Source organism: Trachurus japonicus, chromosome 21, assembly GCF_045865225.1.
Source record: "Trachurus japonicus isolate A0001 chromosome 21, Traja_1.0".
NCBI lineage: Eukaryota > Metazoa > Chordata > Actinopteri > Carangiformes > Carangidae > Trachurus > Trachurus japonicus.
The window spans coordinates 35,486,155-35,507,354 of NC_140927.1; the positions used below are offsets into that span (position 1 = coordinate 35,486,155).

Here is a 21,200-nt window from a genome sequence, read left to right on the forward strand (position 1 = left end):
AGGAGCAGAGACAGACGTGGCCGCACTTAGAGGCTCAGAGTTTAAATTCTGTAAGTCTCTCTGATATTTTGAGCAGATTAAGAGATCAAGGATGAGCTCGTCTACAAACGTGCCGGAAATTATGTGTGTAGAGTGAAAATTGTGGCCGTTTGGAGTTTGGATAGAGAAAAAATCTGGAGTTTTTCTGGCATCTCTCCCACTCTAACCGATGATGTCACCCACTCTGACACGAACATTCCGTCCAATACACACCCATTATAATCTCATAATTTCTCCAAAAATGATCATGGTCATTGATCATGGATTGATCAAAAACTATATGACCTATCAAAACGTGGAGTAATACGACAATACACAAGACTTGTGTCTACTGTTTAAAGTTTAAATGGAGTCTCTAGGTGAAAGTATGCCTGAGCAGTAGACGTTTGTTAAACTCCAATGATTGGTCTTTTTCGGTCTTTTTTTCCGCCCGTCCCATTGACTCGCGAAAAATTCGTACACTGTTAAGAAAAGTAATAGCATACCGATCCCGATCAAACCGCACGTTTTGATATATAATTTGGCCTCGAAAATCGTCCGGAAGATGAAAAATAAAAACTAGAAACAACATTTCCTAACGGAACATGCGTGTGAATGCTGAAACCCAATGCTGAACCATGCTGAATTAGCAGAATAAATTGACAAAGACATGCGGAATGGCATACAAGAAACATGTCCATGGAACATGCAACTTCATGAGTGGTAACCTAACACACTAACCATATGGCCACAGAGAACCTGAGTTACAATGAGCTTTATACTATGAGGAATCAAAGACTGTCCAATGACAGCTGAATAATTGGAATCAAAAGTCAAGCAATGATGTGAAATGACTGAGGCAGGAATCGAATCCATGACCTTATGATCATTAAGCCTTTACTCTGCCACTCGGCTACAGAGAGCACACTGCTTTCAAGACTGTTGTCATTCATTGTAATGTGATGATGTGCTGCAAACTGGTATGAGTAATCAAGGAGATAACAAACACCTGTAACCAATTGAAGGCGGGGGAGGAGAGCAGAATTAAATATAACATAATAAGAGTGCTCCCCTTGGATTTGAACCAGTGACCTTGGGGTTGGCAAGCGGCCACCCTACCCCTTACACTACCGTGGAGTTGAGGGAAATGTTGAGACTTTGATGAATTTGACATTTTTCAATGATGCTTAAAAAAAAAGTAAGGAAAGTGCAGAAATTAGCCACACCAAGCAAGAAGAGGACTTTTGTGTGACCTGTGACTATTTTTTGGTGAATTTAAAGCAGATATCAGTGGCACGGCCGTTTCGGCTAATGCTGTGTTCAAGGCAGGCTTTTGAAACCGTAAGTTACAGCTTCAAGTCACAACTACGACTTGGTAGCGTTCCAGGTAACCCGTAGCTCGTGTTTTTACCGTCCTGTTGTCTGTGAAAGTTCCCTATAACGGCCACTCGTAACTTCCGACCCGTGAACTCGTACCAGATCGAACTGGTATGACTTCACAGGAAGGAAAAACACAAAGTACGAGTTTCCTTGAACGCACCATGAGTTAGCAGCCCCCGCCCTTGTCAGGCATCAATTGGTCCTCGTGCTACGTCACCACATTCACGCGCATCCCTTGGCTGCACACACAGCCCTTCATGCCGTTCTCTCCCCTCATTGGATAACACTTGTATCCCACAAGGAAATTTTTCTCCTCGGGTTACAGCAGAGCAGAGTGACGGAGAGACTCGTGTTTAGGCTGAAATACTTCATGTAAGTGATTGCTGACGGAAAATAGGACTATTTAGGACTTATATTAACAAAAACATTCCACTGATATCTGCTTTAAATGAATTAAAAAGCACTTAAGCAAGTTACAAAGTTGAGCTCCTTCTCCTGCTGCTGTGAAAAAAATGCATTGGGCTGAATGAGAGCAGAGAGCTCCCTGGCTGCATTTAAAAAATATTTTAAATTATTATCTAAGTCTCTTTGCATTTTTGACCAGAATTTTAGCCAGAAGACAAGTGTGGCTACAAAACTGGAGAAAATAATTTGTCTAGAGTTTAATTTGCAGAAAAAGTTAAATATTTTAAAAAGTATAAATAGTTAAAAAGAGAAAAGTAATGCCGATAAAGTTCAAAAAAAGCTGCACGTTTTGATATATGAATTGTTGAAATAGCACAAAGTATGAAGGACTAGAAGAAGACCGTAAAAAGGCGGAAGAAAATGGCCGAACAGAAGAACAATAGTGTGACTGCTTTCAGCGCCCCTCAATGGTTCAATGGTTCAATGTCCCAACTCCTCGAGTCCACATGTTAAAGTGTTGGGTCGGATACTGAAACCACAACCATCTCTTACGTGAGAATAAAAGCCGAGTCTCAACCAGACTTCGGTTCTGGCTCCAGGTTTGAGTAAATAAAACAGAGTCTCAGTTAGAAGTCAGGTCTGTTTCTATATTTCCTGCAAGTTCTTGTGAATGTACAAAACCTCTTGTAGCAACCAAAAACGTAATAACTGCCAATAACGTAATAATTTTGGCCATTTTAAATGTAATAAAGCCAATAGTGTAATAACGTGCCAATAATGTAATAACGTAATAACTTTTTGCCGATAATGTAATAAGTTATTACATTATTGGCTGGTTATCACGTTATTGGCCTAGTATTAAAAAACCTTTTAACCCCTCAGTGGCCCCTTTGGGTCGTGAGTGGACAGTCTTCTCTACTGCCTGTTACAGGGATCTCAGGGATCTTCAAACTTTCTCAGATTCCTCAAACTACACATCTGCATTTCACAGGAAACATCCAATCGCAGTGCTTGCTTCCTGACCAACCGGCTGCAGGTTGTCACGGTGGGTCAGGTCCACTCATCCACTCTGTCGCTCAGCACGGGCTCCCCCCAGGGCTGCGTGCTGAGCCCCCTCCTGTACACCCTTTACACCTCGGACTGTACTCCAAAACACCCCACAAATTCCATCATCAAGTTCGCCGATGATACTACGGTGGTCGGCCTGATCACAGCAGAGACTCCACTTCCTACGGGTGCTCCGTAGGAACCACCTTGAGGAGAAACTGCTGGTGTCATTCTACAGAGCCACCATTGAATCTGTGTTGTTGTACTGTGTGACTGTGTGGTTTGCTTCCTGTTCAGCTGCAGGAAAGAAGGCTCTGCAGAGGGTAACCAGGACTGCAGAAAAGATCATTGGCTGCTCTCTCCCCCCGTTGGAGGACATTGCCAGCTCCCGGTGCCTGAGCAGAGCTCGAAAAATATCTGCGGACACCTCCCACCCTGGTCAGCATCTGTTCAACCTGCTGCCGTCAGGCAGACGCTTCAGGTCCCTGAGGAGCAGAACTAACAGGCTAAAGAACAGTTTCTATCCGTGGGCTGTCAGAACTCTGAACCCGTCACTGATCGAGTCTGTTCCTCATGGATCACACTGGGCACGAGGGCTCACTTGGAGCCAACGTCGGGCTGATTAGGCCAGATAGTGCACTCTAAGAGTGCTATTGATGTGTTGTGTTTCATTGTTTTATTTAAATTGTGTACATTTTCGTACCTTATGTTTTTATCTATTTATGCGCTGTTCACGGGTGGCAATAATTTCGTCATGCCTTGTATGATGACAATAAAGATATCTAATCTTGAAGTTCAATCACATGACTGGCCAATAGAAAACTGAAAACAATCAGCAGCTTTAAGTTGGTTCAGTTTAAATTCTGGATCAGTTCTGATGGAGCTCTCTTCTCCACGACAACAGTGCCTGAGGATTATGGGTACTGTAGTACTTCTATAAACCTGTGGAGTCTGTTGTTTAGTGGCTTTTCAGTGACACTGGTCCAGACTGGACTGGACTCTCACAGAGCCGAGGCCTCAGACAGGATCACAAAGTTTTGTTTTGTCGCCCTGACTGTCACAAAGATAATGTTGATGTTTTTTGTCTTTGTTTTCTCTGTAACTTGTGAATCTGCTCTGAGTCTCCAGTGTGTTGTAACAACACAATAAAGTTGTCACACACACATACACACCCCCTCACTTTGTTGTTTCACATGTGGTGTTCCTCTGGGAGCTACATCGGCCCGTTAGCTGCTGCTGCTGCCTCTGAGCCTTTCACACCTGAGTCACATGAACCTGTGACTGCAATCAGAGGTGTGAACAGGCCTTAGCATAAACAACATGATGCAACCAGGTTGTTAGATACGAGTCATTCATTAACAAGGACTCTGTGTTTTTCTCTTTGTTATAATCTTTAAACAGCTATGATGATGTAAGTTCAACCTGAACATATTCCCTCTGTGAAAACCGTTCAGATACTTGTGGTTTGGTTTAATGTTGTCGTCATCCTGCAGCTGCTGTCTGAACTTTACAGTTGCAGTCCCTCAGACCTCTGACCTCTCCAGCAGTAACTTATTCTGCACTTGGTCCAGTGGTTTTATTGTCGGTGTCCAGTCCTGGTTGTGTTGGTGTTGGTGGTGTTTCCCAATCAAGAGATTGACAAGATCGTCAATCATCAATCAAACGAACCAAGCAGTGTCAGCAAATAAGCAGCAGATCTAACTATTCAATGAATTCTAGGGGAAGTCAGGTGTGACTTGGTTGATGCACGCAACCGGATAAACCCCAGGAGACACTTCAGAGTCTTCTTCACATCAAGACTCCCACTGACAGTGAACGCTTATCCAGTATTCACAGAATCATAGTTGCATCTAAAGGTCTTGTTCTGTGTCATTCTTCCAGAGACATTGCACAATGGCATGATGAGCCACACCAAAGAGGAAGTCGGGGTAGCTCCAACAGAGGTAACACAGTAGAAGAGGCAGAGACACTCCTAACAGAGGAAACCTGGAGGCCTCTGAGCCTGTACGAAATCGTATCAACCCAGTTTAAAAGTGTCCACTTGGACAAGGCAAAACCCTCTACTTCCCACCATTACAGACAAATGGCACATCTGACGCACAGAACCCAGCAGAACTGGGCCACATATTAAACCCAAACCTCAACCAGTAGCCCACCTGGTAATGGACAGGACATGAAGGTCACCAACATGTTCTGGATATACAACAGAGGACAAAGGCAGTGCTACTGGACAATCACCAGTGATCAACCTGACCTAAAAACCTAAATGAAAGGTGCCATAAAGACTCCTAGGAAGGCACCCATACAGTATGTAACCCAGATCTGCAGTGGATTCAACAAGAGTTACCCATAAACATCATGAAGTTTTTGACCTTAAAATTAATGTTTCTAAACGCATCAAAGTGGTAGGAAAACAGATTACAGGATGAATCGTGGTGCTGCTTAAGCCTGAGCGGGGTCGCGTCGGCTGAAACGGCTGTAACTTTTCTGCGCGTAGGAACACGGCGCCACCGTTTTATTTAATGTGGACCCCAGGAAGAATAGTCTTCATCTCTATGAAGACTAATGGGGATCCAGAGGATGTTGTTATGATGCTATGTAAAGCCCTTTTTGACAAATTGTTTGTAAAAAGGGGCTATACAAATAAAATTGAATTGCCTTGCCTTGCCCCTTCTGAGGCCTGACGCCAGATGGTTTGCTAGAATTTCTTTTAAGCTTACCAGAAGTCTTCCTTCATAGCCTCCCCGAACTTCTTCCAGACCTAAGTCTTTGCTTCCACAACCACCTGAGCTGCAGTACGATTGGCCTGCCGGTGCCCATCAGCTGCCTTAGGAGTTCCACTGGCCAACCAGACTCAATAGGACTCCTTCTTCAGCTAGACGGCATCCCTTATTTCTGGTGGCCACCGCCTGAGACCTTACGGCTACAGTGGAGAACATGGTCCACTCGGACTCAATGTTCCCAGCCTTCCTCGGGATCTGGTTGAAGCTCTCCTTGAGGTGGGAGTTGAAGACCTCCCTGACAGAGGGTTCTGCCAGACATTCCTAACAGACCTTCACGATACGTTTGGGTCTGACATGTCTGTCCAGCTTTCTCCACCGCCTGCGGCTCCAACTCACCACCAGGTGGTGATCAGTTGACAGCTCAGCCCCTCCCTTCATCTGAGTGTTTAAGTCATGCGGCCAAAGGTCAGATGACACGACCACAAATCATTGACTCCTGGCTTGCGGTGTCCTGGTGCCACATGCACTGGTGGACACCCTTATGCTCTAACATGGTGTTTGTTATGGACAAACTGTGACAAACACAGAAGTCCAGCATGGGTGGACGAACTAGATGTAACAGACGATCTCAGCCACTGAAGGTGTTGAGGACTGAGGATGAGCTGGGTGATGGTATGCTTACACAGATTGGTATGAATCCAATTGGATACTTCCAGAATTAGATACCAGCAGTGAAGTGTGGAAGGAAATTTAGTTTTCCTGAATATACTGGATAACTTTGATAGGGACAGTTGTCTGGCTGGATGATGGACATGCAGAGAAAAAGAAGAGACTGAGTGATTTGATGTGGAAGTCTCAGTCAGGATGGCGGGGGTGAATACATGAGAGGATCAAACTTTGGACGAATGAAAAGTTTGATTCACAGAGTGAAGGAGGAGGGAGAGAAGATAAAGGAGCAGTCAGACAGAGCTGTGGTCACTCAGCTCCTCTCATGATGGAAGAGGCTGAGCTCTGCTTCCCACAGCTCCTCAACACCTCCTGCAGGAGGCCACCACCTCCTCACTCTGAGGCTCTGCTGGTTTACGTCCTGCTCTTCTTCATCTCTGTGCTCACTGCTGCTCTCAACCTGCTGCTCATCATCTCCATCTCCCACTTCAGGTGCCCACTCTGTGCTCACTCACTGTTGAACCATGTTGTCTAAATCCACAGCCTGAGTTGTTTGGTTTCTTATATTATTCTTGAAAATGCTCAAATGTCACTGGTTTGTTCCCACAGAGCGAGAGAACAAATCATTTAACTTATCAACTGTCTCCCTGTTTGTACAGCACTTGTTCTGTAACTTTAGGGTCTGTCACAGTGTGGGTACAGTTCACACTTTTCTTCTTTGCATTCATGCTCCCATGTTGTCTGAGGAACTTCCTGTTTTCTCTTGTGTAACATCCAGACATTTGTTTTGACACAGGTTCAGTGAGGCTGAAGGAAAACCACAGGGTTCAGGTTGATTCTGCCTCAGTGTGATGAACCTGATCCAGTGGCCTTTTACTCTTTTTTACTTGTGTTTAGATTATTCTAAACTGCTGGTTTTGTTATGACTTTGTTGCTGTTTTGTGTTTTTAGGCAGCTTCACTCCCCCACCAACTTCATCCTCCTCTCTCTGGCGGTCTCAGACTTCTTCGTGGGCCTCCTGGTGATCCCGGTTGAGACCCTCATGATGGGGACCTGCTGGGTTCTGGGAGACCTCATGTGTGCTCTGTACTTTCTCCTGCCTTACACTGTCATCTCTGCCTCTGTGGGGAGCATGGTGCTGATATCGGTGGACCGCTACGTGGCTATCTGTGACCCCCTGCGTTACCCCACCAGGGTCACTGTGAGGGTGGTGACTGCTGCTGTGTGTCTCTGCTGGCTCTGCTCTGTTGTATACAGCGTTGCCATCATGCATGATGAACTGAAACAACCAGGCAGGTCAAATCCCTGTCACGGAGAGTGTGTGGTGAGCGTGGCAGGAGATGTGGACCTTGTTGTTGCCTTCGTCATCCCCATCGCCATCATCACAGTTCTGTATGTCAGAGTGTTTGCAGTGGCGGTGTCTCAGGCTCGAGCCATGCGCACCGTCACCGTCGGGTACTCGATGACCGTGACAGCAAAGAGGTCTGAGCTGAAGGCGGCCCGGACTCTGGGGGTTCTGATAGCTGTGTTTCTGATCTGTTACTCTTCGTACTACTGTCTGACTATGTCTGGTGGAAACATCCTGGTGGGTTCTTCAACTGAGACCTTCATGAGCTTTGTGTTGTATTTTAACTCCTGTCTGAACCCGCTCCTCTACGCCCTGTTCTACCCCTGGTTCAGAAAAGCTGTGAGACTCATTGTGACTCTTCAGATCCTGCAGCCTGGATCCTGTGACGCCAACGTCCTGTAGAGACTCTGAGACCCTCTCTCTGTTCTTGGACTAAACTTAATATTACATGATGTGTTCAGGTGCAGGTGGAAGGCCTCTGGACTGTGTCCACTTGCAGCTGAATCTGGTAGTCTTATTGATCCAGTACTGTAACTGCACTGTAATCGATCCAGAAATGTAATGATTTGTTATCAGTCTAGTACTGTTACTACACATTTATCAATTTGGTCCTGTAACTGTTCTCATAAACATCGGAAACTTGCAATAATTCAACCTGAATCCAATGCACATGTGAGAATATGATTTCTGTATGTGGAGGCTGATTCATGACTGAAAAATCCACAGAAGAAACAGAAAGTTTCATGCTCCGAGGTCATCAGGTGTTTTCTAAATCGTAGCCTTTCAGAGTGTCTGAAATCTGTTTAAGATCCGGCTGCTTGTGTGAACTGAGCTCAGACATCAGCAGCTGTGTCTCTTTCAAATAACATTTCTGTGCAGGAAAGATGTTTTTTTGGAATAAATGTTGTTTATGTGTCACATGTTGAAACAGTTCAACCTTAGTGGAGGCCTCAGTCACTGTGAGACCAGAGATCAGATTAAACAGTCAAATATTATAAGAACCAAATAAACCCTAAAAAAAAATACATGAGTCTACATCCCACATGGATCTATATGAATTAGGCTGAACAGTTAATGTTAAAGTCTCAATATGGCCACGTGTAATATTCAAATCACTGGAGATGAGTCATAACGTACATGAAGACACCGGCCTATGAAACATCTTCTCCAGATGTTACAGTCAAAATGAATAATTACAATCAGACTACAGTCCTGACTCATGTCAGAAAATACCAAAATTACAACAAGAATTTCTATATATGTACACACATTTTGCATATCATTCAGCCCTGATACAAATCTAGTGATGATCGCTGAGGTGACATGATGTTTATAGCGCACCAAAGTAATAATAATCTTTCACCTGTGGTTACATGCACAAAACCTGGTAGATTATTTATCTCTCTGGAGCCATTAATTTGAAATATCCCATGAGATACTTGAATATTTAAAATGCCAGCAATATTTCCAGCACAGAGTTTCACCCTCAGGACAGATTTCAATGATATAAGGTCTTTACACAGTGGGACATGACAGGCTTGTCAGCCAAGACAGCCCCACAACATGAGACTTGAGGTACTCAGGGCGGATCTCATCCACCCACGGTGCCTTGCTACTGATGAGCTTCTGAACTACCTCAGTGACTTGAGCTTGTGATGGATGAATCAACCTCTGGGTGCTCAGCCTCTGCTTCCTCTATTGAAGGTGTGTCAGTGGGGCTGAGGAGATCCTTGAAGTATTCCTACCACCGCCCGACAATATCCCCAGTCAAAGTCAACAGCTCCCCGCCTCCACTGTAAATAGTAAATAGTGGCAAATTGCCTTGCCTTGCCCCTTCTGAGGCCTGACGCCAGATGGTTTGCTACAATTTATTTTAAGCTTACCAGAAGTCTTCCTTCATGGCCTCCCCGAACTTCTTCCAGACCTGAGTCTTGCTTCCATAACCACCTGAGCTGCAGTACGATTGGCCTGCCGGTGCCCATCAGCTGCCTTAGGAGTCCCACTGGCCAACCAGACTCAATAGGACTCCTTCTTCAGCTCGACGGCATCCCTTACTTCCGGTGTCCACCACCGGGTTCGGGGGATGCTGCCATGGTAGGCACCTGAGACCTTACTGCTATAGTGGAGAACATGGGCCACTCGGACTCAATGTTCCCAGCCTTCCTCGGGATCTGGTTGAAGATCTCCTTGAGGTGGGAGTTGAAGACCTCCCTGACAGAGGGTTCTGCCAGACATTCCTAACAGACCTTCACGATACGTTTGGGTCTGCCAAGTCTGTCCAGCTTTCTCCACTGTCAGTGTAACCAACGTCAATCTGGCCCTCTACGTTGTGTTTCTCGGTACGAACCCTGGTCTCCTGCACAGCAGGCGATGATGCAAACTGTTTTGCCAAGAACTCAGTGAGCGCTTGGCAGCCAGTTTGCGCGTCCTTTTTTTGGGTGAGTGAGTGCAACTCCGTTACACCAGCGGCTCCAACTCACCACCATGTGGTGATCAGTTGACAGCTCAGCCCCTCCCTTAATCTGAGTGTTTAATAAGTCATGCGGCCAAAGGTCAGATGACACGACCACAAATCATTGACATCTGGCCTGCGGTGTCCTGGTGCAACATGCACTGGTGGACACCCTTATGCTCGAACATGGTTTTGTTATGGACAAACTGTGACCAACACAGAAGTCCAACATGGGTGGACAAACTAGATGTAACAGACGCGAAAGTAGGTTGATCTTAGCCACTAAAAGTGTGGAGGACTGAGGATGGGGCCTCTTTGACTGACAGCTGGATCATGGTATGCTCTTCACAGATTGGTATAAATCCAGCTGGATACTTCCAGGACTAGAGACCAGCAGTGAAGTGTGGTAGAAAATTGATCCTGAATATACTGGGCAACTTTGATAGGGACAGTTGTCTGACTGGATGATGGACATTCAGAGAAAAAGAAGAGAGTGAGTTATGTGATGTGGAAGTCTCAGTCAGGATGGCGGGGGTAAATACACGAGAGGATCAAACTTTGGACGAATAAAAAGTTTGATTCACAGAGTGAAGGAGGAGGGAGAGGAGATAAAGGAGCAGTCAGACAGAGCTGTGGTCACTCAGCTCCTCTCATGATGGAAGAGGCTGAGCTCTGCTTCCCACAGCTCCTCAACACCTCCTGCAGGAGGCCACCACCTCCTCACTCTGAGGCTCTGCTGGTTTACGTCCTGCTCTTCTTCATCTCTGTGCTCACTGCTGCTCTCAACCTGCTGCTCATCATCTCCATCTCCCACTTCAGGTGCCCACACTGTGCTCACTCACTGTTGAACCATGTTGTCTAAATCCACAGCTTGAGTTGTTTAGTTTCTGACATTATTGTTGAAAATGCTCAAATGTCACTGGTTTCTTTTCTGCATTCATGCACCCATATTGTCTGAGGAACTTCCTGTTTTCTCTTGTGGTTGGCTAAGAGAGATGATTATTTGTGTTTTGTTTTTCATTACGGTTGCGTGAAGACGCAGACATTTGTTTTGACACAGGTTCAGTGAGGCTGATTCAGGTTATTTCTGCCTCAGTGTGATGAACCTGATCAAGTGGCCTTTTACTCTTTTTACCCATGTGTTTAGTTTATTCTAAGCTGCTGGTTTTGTTATGACCTTGTTGCCATTCTGTGTTTTTAGGCAGCTGCACTCCCCCACCAACTTCATCCTCCTCTCTCTGGCGGTCTCAGACTTCTTCGTGGGCCTCCTGGGGATCCCGGTTGAGACCCTCATGACGGGGACCTGCTGGGTTCTGGGAGACCTCATGTGTGCTCTGTACTTTGTCCTAGCTTATACCATTGTCTCTGCCTCCGTGGGGAGCATGGTGCTGATATCGGTGGACCGCTACGTGGCGATCTGTGACCCCCTGCGTTACCCCACCAGGGTCACTGTGAGGGTGGTGACTGCTGCTGTGTGTCTCTGCTGGCTCTGCTCTGTCGTCTACAGCGTTGCCATCATGTATGATGAACTGAACCAACCGGGCAGGTCAAATCCCTGTGAGGGAGAGTGTGTGGCAAACGTGGCAGGAGATGTGGACCTTGTTGTCGCCTTCGTCATCCCCATCGCCATCATCACAGTTCTGTATGTCAGAGTGTTTGCAGTGGCGGTGTCTCAGGCTCGAGCCATGCGCACCGTCACCGTCGGGTACTCGATGACCGTGACAGCAAAGAGGTCTGAGCTGAAGGCGGCCCGGACTCTGGGGGTTCTGATAGCTGTGTTTCTGATCTGTTACTCTCCGTATTATTGTCTGAATATGTCGGGTGGAAACATCCTGGTTGGTTCTTCAACTGAGACCTTCATGAGCTTTGTGTTGTATTTTAACTCCTGTCTGAACCCGCTCCTCTACGCCCTGTTCTACCCCTGGTTCAGAAAAGCTGTGAGACTCATTGTAACTCTTCAGATCCTGCAGCCTGGATCTTGTGACGCCAACGTCCTGTAGAGACTCTGAGACCCTCTCTCTGTTCTTAAATCTAATGTTACATGATGTGTTCACATGCAGGTGGAAGGTCTCTGGACTGTGTCCACATGCAGCTGAATCTGGTAGTCTTGTTGATCCAGTACTGTAACTGCACTGTAATCGATCCAGAAATGTAATGATTTGTTATCAGTCTAGTACTGTTACTACACATTTATCAGTCTGGTCCTGTAACTGTTCTTTTAAACAATGGAAACTTGCAGTAATTCAACCAGCTGCACATGTGAGAATATGATTTCTGTATGTGGAGGCTGATTCATGACTGAAAAATCTACAGAAGAAGAAACAGAAAGCTTGACTGAGGTCATCAGGTGTTTTCTGTATCATAGCCTCTCAAAATGTCATAAGTCTGTCTAAGATCCGGCTGCTTGTGTGAACTGAGCTCAGACATTTGCAGCTGTGTCTTTTTCAGATAGTATTTCTGTGCACCAACGATGTTTCTTTAGATTAAATGTTGTTTTTGTGTCACATGTTGAAACATTTCAGCCTGAATTGAGGCTCCAGTTACTGTGAGAACAACTAAATAAATAAACCTTAAAATACATGTAGTGAAACCATGAGTCTACATCCCATGTAAAATATGGATATATATGAATTAAGGCTGAACAATTAATGTTGAAGCCTGAATATGGCCATTTGTAATATCCAAATCACTGGAAATGAGTGACAATGTACAAGAATACACACACACTTGCAGTTAAAATGAACAATTACAATCAGACTAGAGTCAGAAAATATCAAAATAATAAGAATATCCATCCATCCATCCATCCATCCATCCACCCACCCACCCACACACACACACACACACACACACACACAGGTGGCCTGATGTTTATAGTGCACCATAGTATTAATAATCTTTCACCTGTGGATACAAGCACCAAAACTGGTGGGTTATTTATCGCTCTGGGGCCATTAATCTGAAAACCCACCCACAAGACAAATTACAATGATATAAGGTCTTCACACAGTGGGGACGTGACAAATTAAAGACAAGAAGATGCTAAATATTTGCTGGTGAATATTTAGCATGAAAATAATTCAAACCAGCTGTGATGTGAATATGCAACAGACGCAACAATTCAACAATTCTAAATGAAAGTTTGGCTTCACATCAGGTGGTTCTTTGCCTCAAGTATTCGACAGCGGTTTGTTTACGTTAGCAAAATCTGCTGTGCCACTGTCTTGTCTATAACTCTGTCCTATGGAAGTCCAGATTTCCTCTCCCTGGACACCTCCTCCAAGGCGTTCCCAGGCCAGCCGAGTGTCCTGGGTCTTCCTCGAGGCCTCGTCCTGGTGGGGCATGCCTGGAATACCTTCCAAGGGAGGTGTCCAGGAGGCATCCAATACAGATGCCCGAGCCACCTCAGTTGGCTCCTTTCGATGTGGAGGAGCATCGGCTTTACTCCGAGCTCCTCCCGGGTGACAGAGCTCCTCACCAGGGTGGTGCCCCACCACCCTGCGGAGGAAACTCATTTTGGCCGCTTGTATCTGAGATCTAGTTCTGTCGGTCATGACCCAAAGTTCATGACCATAGGTGAGGGTAGGAACGTAGACTGACTGGTAAATCGAGAGCATCACCTTTTGGCTCAGCTCCTTCTTCACCACGACAGACCGGTACATTGACCGTATTACCGCGGGCACTGCACCGATACGCCTGTCATTCTCACACTCTATCCTTCCTTCACTCATGAACAAGACCCCAAGATACTTAAACTCCTCCATTTGAGGCAGGAGTTCTCCTCCAAACTTGACGGGGCAAGCCACCTCCAAACTGGCCTGCCACTTGGACACACTAACAAGTGTGATCCCCCGATAGTTGGAACATATCCTCCAGTCCCCCTTTTTTATTTAAGTATATTTTTTGGCTTTTCATGCCTTTATTGATAGTACAGTTTGAGAAGTGGGGAGGCAGAGAGAGGGGGAATGACACGCAGGAAAGGGCTGCCCGATGCGGGATTCGAACCAGGGCCGCCTGCAGCGAGGACTGTAGCCTCTAAACATGGGGCGCCCACTCAACCTACTGCGCCACTTGGCGCCCCATCCTCCAGTCCCTCTTCATGAAAAAAGGGACCACCACCTCTGCCTCCACTGTAAATCGTGTTGGCAGAGAACTGCTTGCATGATCCAGTCTTCCATCCATTACTCCCATTAAACTGGCCTGCTCTCCCTGCCTCTCCTACCCACCAGAAGCTGCCTTCATCAGCTCTTGTTAACCATTCCCATGTCTTCCTACATTCTGTTTTGTAAACTGTTTTCTTGTCTGTATACAACATCTATTGCACGTTTGCTTATTCTGGGTGAGGGATCCCTCCTCTGCTTCTCCAATTTTTTTCCCTGTTAAAGGGGTTTTTTTGGGATTCAATGTGAGGGTCTAAAGGCAGGGGATGTTGTTATGATGCTGTGTAAAACCCTTTGAGACAAACTTTGTCGAGCTATATAAATAAAATTGCCTTGCCCCTTCTGAGGCCTGACGCCAGACAGTTTGTCAGAAGTTCTTCGAAGCCTTCCTCCATGGCCTCCCCCGAACGTCTTCCAGACCTGAGTCTTTGCTTCCGCAACCACCTGAGCTGCAGTACGATTGGCCTGCCGGTGTCCATCAGCTGCCTTAGGAGTCCCACTGGCCAGCCAGGCTTGATAGGACTCCTTCTTCGGCTCGACGGCATCCCTTACTTCTGGTGTCCACCACCGGGTTCGGGGGTTGCTGCCATGGCAGGCACCTGAGACCTTACTGCTATAGTGGAGAACATGGTCCACTCGGACTCAGTGTCCCCAGCCTCCCTCGGGATCTGGTTGAAGCTCTCCTTGAGGTGGGAGTTGAAGACCTCGCTGACAGAGGGTTCTGCCAGACATTCCTAACAGACCCTCACAATACTTTCCCAGGCTCGGTGTGTTCCTACCAAGGGGGGAGTTGTGGGGGAATACCACTTCCGCGTTCAAAAACCTGCAGTTCCTCGGCTGCCGCTGGGGGCTGGGACCAGAAGTGAGCAATTCTCCATTGACCCCCATGTTAAAATAGCCAAAGACATATTTCCAACCTGGTACATGTTTTGTTTTTCGTCTCTACCAATAGTTTCCACCTCCATGGACACTGCTCATGGTGAGCAGCAGAGGATGGAGGGTTGCTCAAGTGTGCAGGCAGCAGTGACTCAGGCAGTAGAGCGGGTCGTCCAATAACCAGAGGGTTGGCGATTCGAATCCCACTCTCTCCCAGTCTCTGTTGTAGTGTCCTTGGGCAAGACACCTTACCCACCTTGCCTTGTGTGAATGCGTATGAATGATCTTGGTGGTGGTTGGAGGGGCTACAGATGTAGTTCATGTATGTGGTATGAATGAATAATGGTTACTGTACGTGCTTTGGGTATCGGATAACAATAGAAAAGTGCGTTACTGAATTCAGTCTTCCACCCTCCCATCTCTTTAGATATTTCCAGGTGAGGAACTGTGCAAAATCCTTATTTACCAACTTCCCTCACCTCCCACCTAAGCAGCCATGGGGTGAACTCTTACAATTTAATCCCTTACAAAGGTCTTTAATCTCAAAGGTTTACAGCTCTATCCAATCCTATGATGACCATTTACCCATCAAAACAAGGGAGACTTGGGAGCGTGAGTTGGGGTTGGTCTTTGATGAAGACTGGTGGGAATCTGCACTGAAGGTCATTCACAAAATCTCTATTTGTGCCCGCCTGACCCTCATACAGTTTAAAGTTGTATTTAGATGCCATTATTCGAAGACTAGGCTGGCACAGATTTTCCCAGATATGGTAGATGTCTGTGACAGATGTGGAGGCACACCTTGCAATCTTACGCATATGTTTTTCTCTTGCCCAGCTCTGTCGAACTTTTGGCAAATTTATTTCAACACCATGTCTAAGATATTTTCAAGAACTATTCACATTTCACCACACATTGGCATTTTTGGTCTTCCGGATGACTATACCCTATATTCCACTAAAGAATTGGAAGTAGTAGCCTTCACCTCACTCATTGCTAAACGCCACCTCCTTCTGAATTGGAAATCCACAACTGCTCCCTCCAGTACACAATGGATTACAGAGGTTATGTACTTTTTGAAAATCGAGAAAATCAGATATTCAAGAAGGGGGAACTTGAGCAAATTTTACAACAAATGGCAACCGTTTATGGACTTTTTTGCATCGATGTAACCCCCCTCCCTCACACACACACTCCCTCTTTCTTTTCTTTCCCCCTTTTTTTCCCCTCTCTCTCTTCCTCTCTCTTTTTTATTATCATTTATGTATTTCTTCTGTCATGTCAGTCTAATCATTTTATATAGATTATATCTCAGTATCTAAACATTGTATAGTTTATTTGGTTTCAATTCAACTGTTGATTGTTCTCATAACACAATTCTAAATCCAAGGGTGTATACAAACATGTTTAATGCTGACACCAATGTACCATGTAAGTGCCTTTGTTATTCTTGTATAAATATTAATAAAAAAATATGAAACAGAACAATAGAAAAGTGCTATATAAATGTAATCCATATGTGCTTATGTTGCTGAGGTTTTTTCCCCGTTTTTTTGTATGGATGTATGTATGGATGGATGGATGGTGTCCTGGTGCCACGTGCACTGAAGGACACCCTTATGCACAAACTAGATGTAACAGACGCGAAAGTAGGTCGATTTCAGCCACTAAAAGTGTGGAGGACTGAGGACGGGGCCTCTTTCATTTCTTTGACTGACAGCTGGGTGATGGTATGCTTTTCACAGATTGGTATGAATCCAAACTTCTACCTTTTATACTGTATGCAGCTTTAATACAGATCTATGTTTATGCTGTAGCTTTAACACAAACGTCTACTTTTATACTGTATGGAGCTTTAATACAAACATCAACCTTTATACTGTATGGAGCTTTATTTTATTTTTTTTAACAGAGTTTTATCAACGGTCAGTCTCAGACAGAAAAAGAAAAGTTTATAGACTGAAGTGATCTGATGAAGAAGACTGGTGGGGAAGGGGGGGGGGTGAATACATGAGAGGATCAAACTTTGGACGAATGAAAAGTTTGATTCACAGAGTGAAGGAGGAGGGAGAGGAGATAAAGGAGCAGTCAGACAGAGCTGTGGTCACTCAGCTCCTCTCATGATGGAAGAGGCTGAGCTCTGCTTCCCACAGCTCCTCAACACCTCCTGCAGGAGGCCACCACCTCCTCACTCTGAGGCTCTGCTGGTTTACGTCCTGCTCTTCTTCATCTCTGTGCTCACTGCTGCTCTCAACTTGCTGCTCATCATCTCCATCTCCCACTTCAGGTGCCCACACTGTGCTCACTCACTGTTGAACCATGTTGTCTAAATCCACAGCTTGAGTTGTTTGGTTTCTGACATTATTGTTGAAAATGCTCAAATGTCACTGGTTTGTTCCCACAGAGCGAGAGAACAAATCATTTAACTTATCAACTGTCTCCCTGTTTGTACAGCATTTGTTCTGTAACTTTAGGGTCTGTCACAGTGTGGGAACAGTTCACAGTTTTCTTCTTTGCATTCATGCACCCATGTTGTCTGAAGAACTTCCGATCTGTGATGTGTGATGAACCTGATCCAGTGGCCTTTTACTCTTTTTACCCATGTGTTTAGTTTATTCTAAGCTGCTGGTTTTGTTATGACCTTGTTGCCGTTTTGTGTTTTTAGGCAGCTTCACTCCCCCACCAACTTCATCCTCCTCTCTCTGGCGGTCTCAGACTTCTTCGTGGGCCTCCTGGTGATCCCGGTTGAAATCCTCATGACGGGGACCTGCTGGGTCCTGGGAGACCTCATGTGTGCTCTGTACTTTCTCCTGCCTTACACCCTCATCTCTGCCTCTGTGGGGAGCATGGTGCTGATATCGGTGGACCGCTACGTGGCGATCTGTGACCCACTGCGTTACCCCACCAGGGTCACTGTGAGGGTGGTGACTGCTGCTGTGTGTCTGTGCTGGCTCTGCTCTGTTGTCTACAGCGTTGCCATCCTGTATGATCACCTGAAACAACCGGGCAGGTATAATCCCTGTCAGGGAGAGTGTGTGGTGAGTGTGGCGGGAGACGTGGACCTCGCTGTGGCCTTCGTCATCCCCATCGCCATCATCACAGTTCTGTATGTCAGAGTGTTTGCAGTGGCGGTGTCTCAGGCTCGAGCCGTACGCATCGTCACCTCGATGACGGTGACGGTGAGGAGGTCTGAGCTGAAGGCAGCCCGGACTCTGGGGGTTCTGGTAGCTGTGTTTCTGATCTGTTACTCTCCATACTACTGTCTGTCCATGTCAGGTGGAAACATCCTGGTTGGTTCTTCCACCGAGGCCTTCATAAGCTTTGTGATGTATTTTAACTCCTGTCTGAACCCACTCCTCTATGCCCTGTTCTACCCCTGGTTCAGAAAAGCTGTGAGACTCATTGTAACTCTTCAGATCCTGCAGCCTGGATCCTGTGATGCCAACGTCCTGTAGAGACCTTCTCTTTGCTCTTAAACCTAATGTTACATGATGTGTTCAGGTGCAGGTGGAAGGCCTCTGGATTGTGTTCATGTGAGAACAGAGCAGCACAGATAGTAGATTTTACTTTGTACTTCGATCTAGTTGTCTTATTAACCCAGTGCTGCAGTTTTAAATCCAGGACTTTAATGGTACATTCATTGTAACAATATTTTAAGGGTAATTTTATTGATCTGATATTTTAAGGGTATTCTTATTGATCCGGTACCGTCAATGTGCTCTGATTGATGCTCAAGTTTAATGTTAATCCTCTTGATCTGGCACTGTGACTGTTCTCCTATTGATTATTTTGCTACTCTTATATATCTGTTGCAGTTGTTGTAATTGTACTATTCTTAATCTGAACCGTATCGATCTGGTTCTGTTACAGTGCTTTTATAGATCTGGTTCTGTAACTGTGGTCTCAGTTATGCTCGGGTTTAATCAACACAGTCTCACCCCTTTGCGTCAAACGGTTGACGCTTGGTCAAGGCCCCTTACGTCAATATACTGACGTGGAGGGGGTACCCTCGAGGTCGTTTCTCGACGAATAGGGCCACTCATAGACTTGAATGCAAATCCCTCATCGTCGGATTTTGACGAAGGGGGGCGGGGCCGTTTCTCCCTCACTCCCAGTGCGTCAACAGCCTGACGAACGGTCACTGTCCCTCCTCGTCACATGCCTGACTCATTAGGTGCCCGTTTTTCGTCAGGTTTTGACGCGCTCGGCTTTCAGTTGATTCCAATGCAGTTCCCTTCGCGGCGATATGTGACGCTCAGAACAAAGTGATCCAGCCGACCGGCTGCGGCACTGACGGCGCTGGTGAGCAGAGAATAACTTTTTTTTTTTTTTTTTTTTTTAACTTTTCCTTAAATCTTTATTGAACCTGATGCTGCTGTGTCTGACGTAACTTTCGGCAAGGACGTCCTTTCGGTTATTTATTTATTTATTTATTTATTTAGTGATCATGGTGTTTGGTGCAGAATAATCAATCAATAAATAAATAAAAAAATTATTACGTCCTTGTCGGAAGCTGCGTCAGACGGGGGGGGGGGGGGGGGTTTGTGGATTCTACAGGTGAAGACCACTTCCGCGTTCAAACAGCTGCTCTGTTTAATCAATATTCTGAAGAAAGATCTGATTATTAGCCATAACGCTGTAACCATCTAAGGAAGACTGTGTAACAATATTATGTGCTTCTGCTGAGTCCAAAAGCCCTTTGTAATATCAACTTTATTTTAAGAAAACACGCTTTGTTTCCAATGTCATATCACGGAGAAGCACTACATTACCCATAATCCTCATATTTATCAGCGACGTGTCTGATTGGTTGAGCTTGCTGTTGCCAGCAAATGAAAAAATAAAACAAATTGAGCTTATATTATTTTCTTAGTAACTAAAAGGTCTTAAAATCTTTTTTGTTTTCAACATTGAATAAAAAAAGGGTGCTAAATTGTTAAAAATTCAACAATAAAGTGCATAAAAGTTGGCTTGACTTCTTTCTTTTTTTCTTTTTTTTTCATAATTTTCACCAGCATCTTTCTGGTCCACATCACATCATATTTAATTGTAATTTTTAATTCAATGAGTGACATTTTATTTTTTATCTGAAAAACATTATTATGAATTCAAGGGTCAGAGGTCACTGATTAGTGTTAAATTTAACCTTTTTGACCTCTGTTTCCTTGAATAAATCACTAAGACTTTGATGCGGGAAGCTGAGATTTTGATTTGATTTTGTTCAGAGCACTAGGGACAAAGTTTCTGTAGAATTTCAGACCTGTCGGACGTCCAGAAGGGTCACAGCTGACTGTCCAGGCTCGTTTCTCGGCCTTCAAGCCTAGATTTAGAAGCCTTTTGTCCTAATAACGTCTACATCCTTTGGGTTATAAAGCTGAAAGTTTCATGTATTTGTCCGGGGGCCTAAGGCCATCCACCATGTGCAATTTCAAACCCGTGCGACCTTCACAAGTGTCAAAGGTCACTGATTTGTGACCTTTTTGACCCTGTTTCCTTGAATAAAACACCAAGACTTTGATGCGGGAAGCTGAGATTTTGATAGGGTTGTCCAGAATGTCTAGTAGATTGTGTGTGCAAAAGATTCAGAGCTCTGTGACATTCAGAAGGGTCACAAATAGCCAAAAAGCAATGCTCCTTTCTCTGACCTCATATTAAAGGAGAAATGCAATTCTTTAAGAGCTTCCAGATGCTTTGGCCTATCAGGCTGAATTTTTAGCTAAAGGAGCTGGTGTACGATCAGGAAGTAGGGGAGCTGTGCATAAAGCCAATTGGTAAGTGTCAAAGGTCACAGGGGTCAAACATCAAAGTGAATCCAGTCATTCCTGCTTTTTCTCAACAAAACATACACGCTTTAAGTTATCATCATGAAATATTAATAGGTTGTATATCAGAGAGTCCTCTATCAGAATATTTTGGTCCCGTTGCTCTAGGGGCCCCAGGGGGCCCCGGGGGGCCACTTGGCTTTCCCATGCTCCCACAGAGTTGGGTCTCGGGGTGATGGATAAGGGCCTCACCATGAGTCCACAGGCCAAGTTTCAGGTGATTTGGTCGGTTTCTATGGAAACGGCGGCCTCAAGGATACAGAGGAATGCGACTGTTTGAAGCCCCGCCTCTCGAAAAGTAAT

General features: G+C 45.4%; 3 protein-coding genes across 3 annotated transcripts; all 3 read left to right on the top strand.

The window, feature by feature from the left end:
- Positions 1-6,532: 6,532 nt before the first annotated feature.
- LOC146965708 (trace amine-associated receptor 7e-like) lies at positions 6,533-8,119 on the top strand. Its single transcript, XM_085764955.1, has 2 exons — positions 6,533-6,731; positions 7,191-8,119. The coding sequence occupies exons 1-2, from the start codon at positions 6,565-6,567 to the stop codon at positions 7,987-7,989; spliced, it is 966 nt and encodes a 321-aa protein (XP_085621081.1). The 5' UTR covers positions 6,533-6,564; the 3' UTR covers positions 7,990-8,119.
- A 2,515-nt stretch (positions 8,120-10,634) lies between these two features.
- LOC146965709 (trace amine-associated receptor 7e-like) lies at positions 10,635-12,039 on the top strand. Its single transcript, XM_085765447.1, has 2 exons — positions 10,635-10,858; positions 11,241-12,039. The coding sequence occupies exons 1-2, from the start codon at positions 10,692-10,694 to the stop codon at positions 12,037-12,039; spliced, it is 966 nt and encodes a 321-aa protein (XP_085621573.1). The 5' UTR covers positions 10,635-10,691.
- Positions 12,040-17,070: 5,031 nt separating this feature from the next.
- Positions 17,071-18,530, top strand: LOC146965710 (trace amine-associated receptor 7e-like). Its single transcript, XM_085764971.1, has 2 exons — positions 17,071-17,362; positions 17,741-18,530. Exons 1-2 carry the CDS (start codon positions 17,196-17,198, stop codon positions 18,528-18,530), a joined length of 957 nt encoding a protein of 318 aa, XP_085621097.1. The 5' UTR covers positions 17,071-17,195.
- Positions 18,531-21,200: the final 2,670 nt, after the last annotated feature.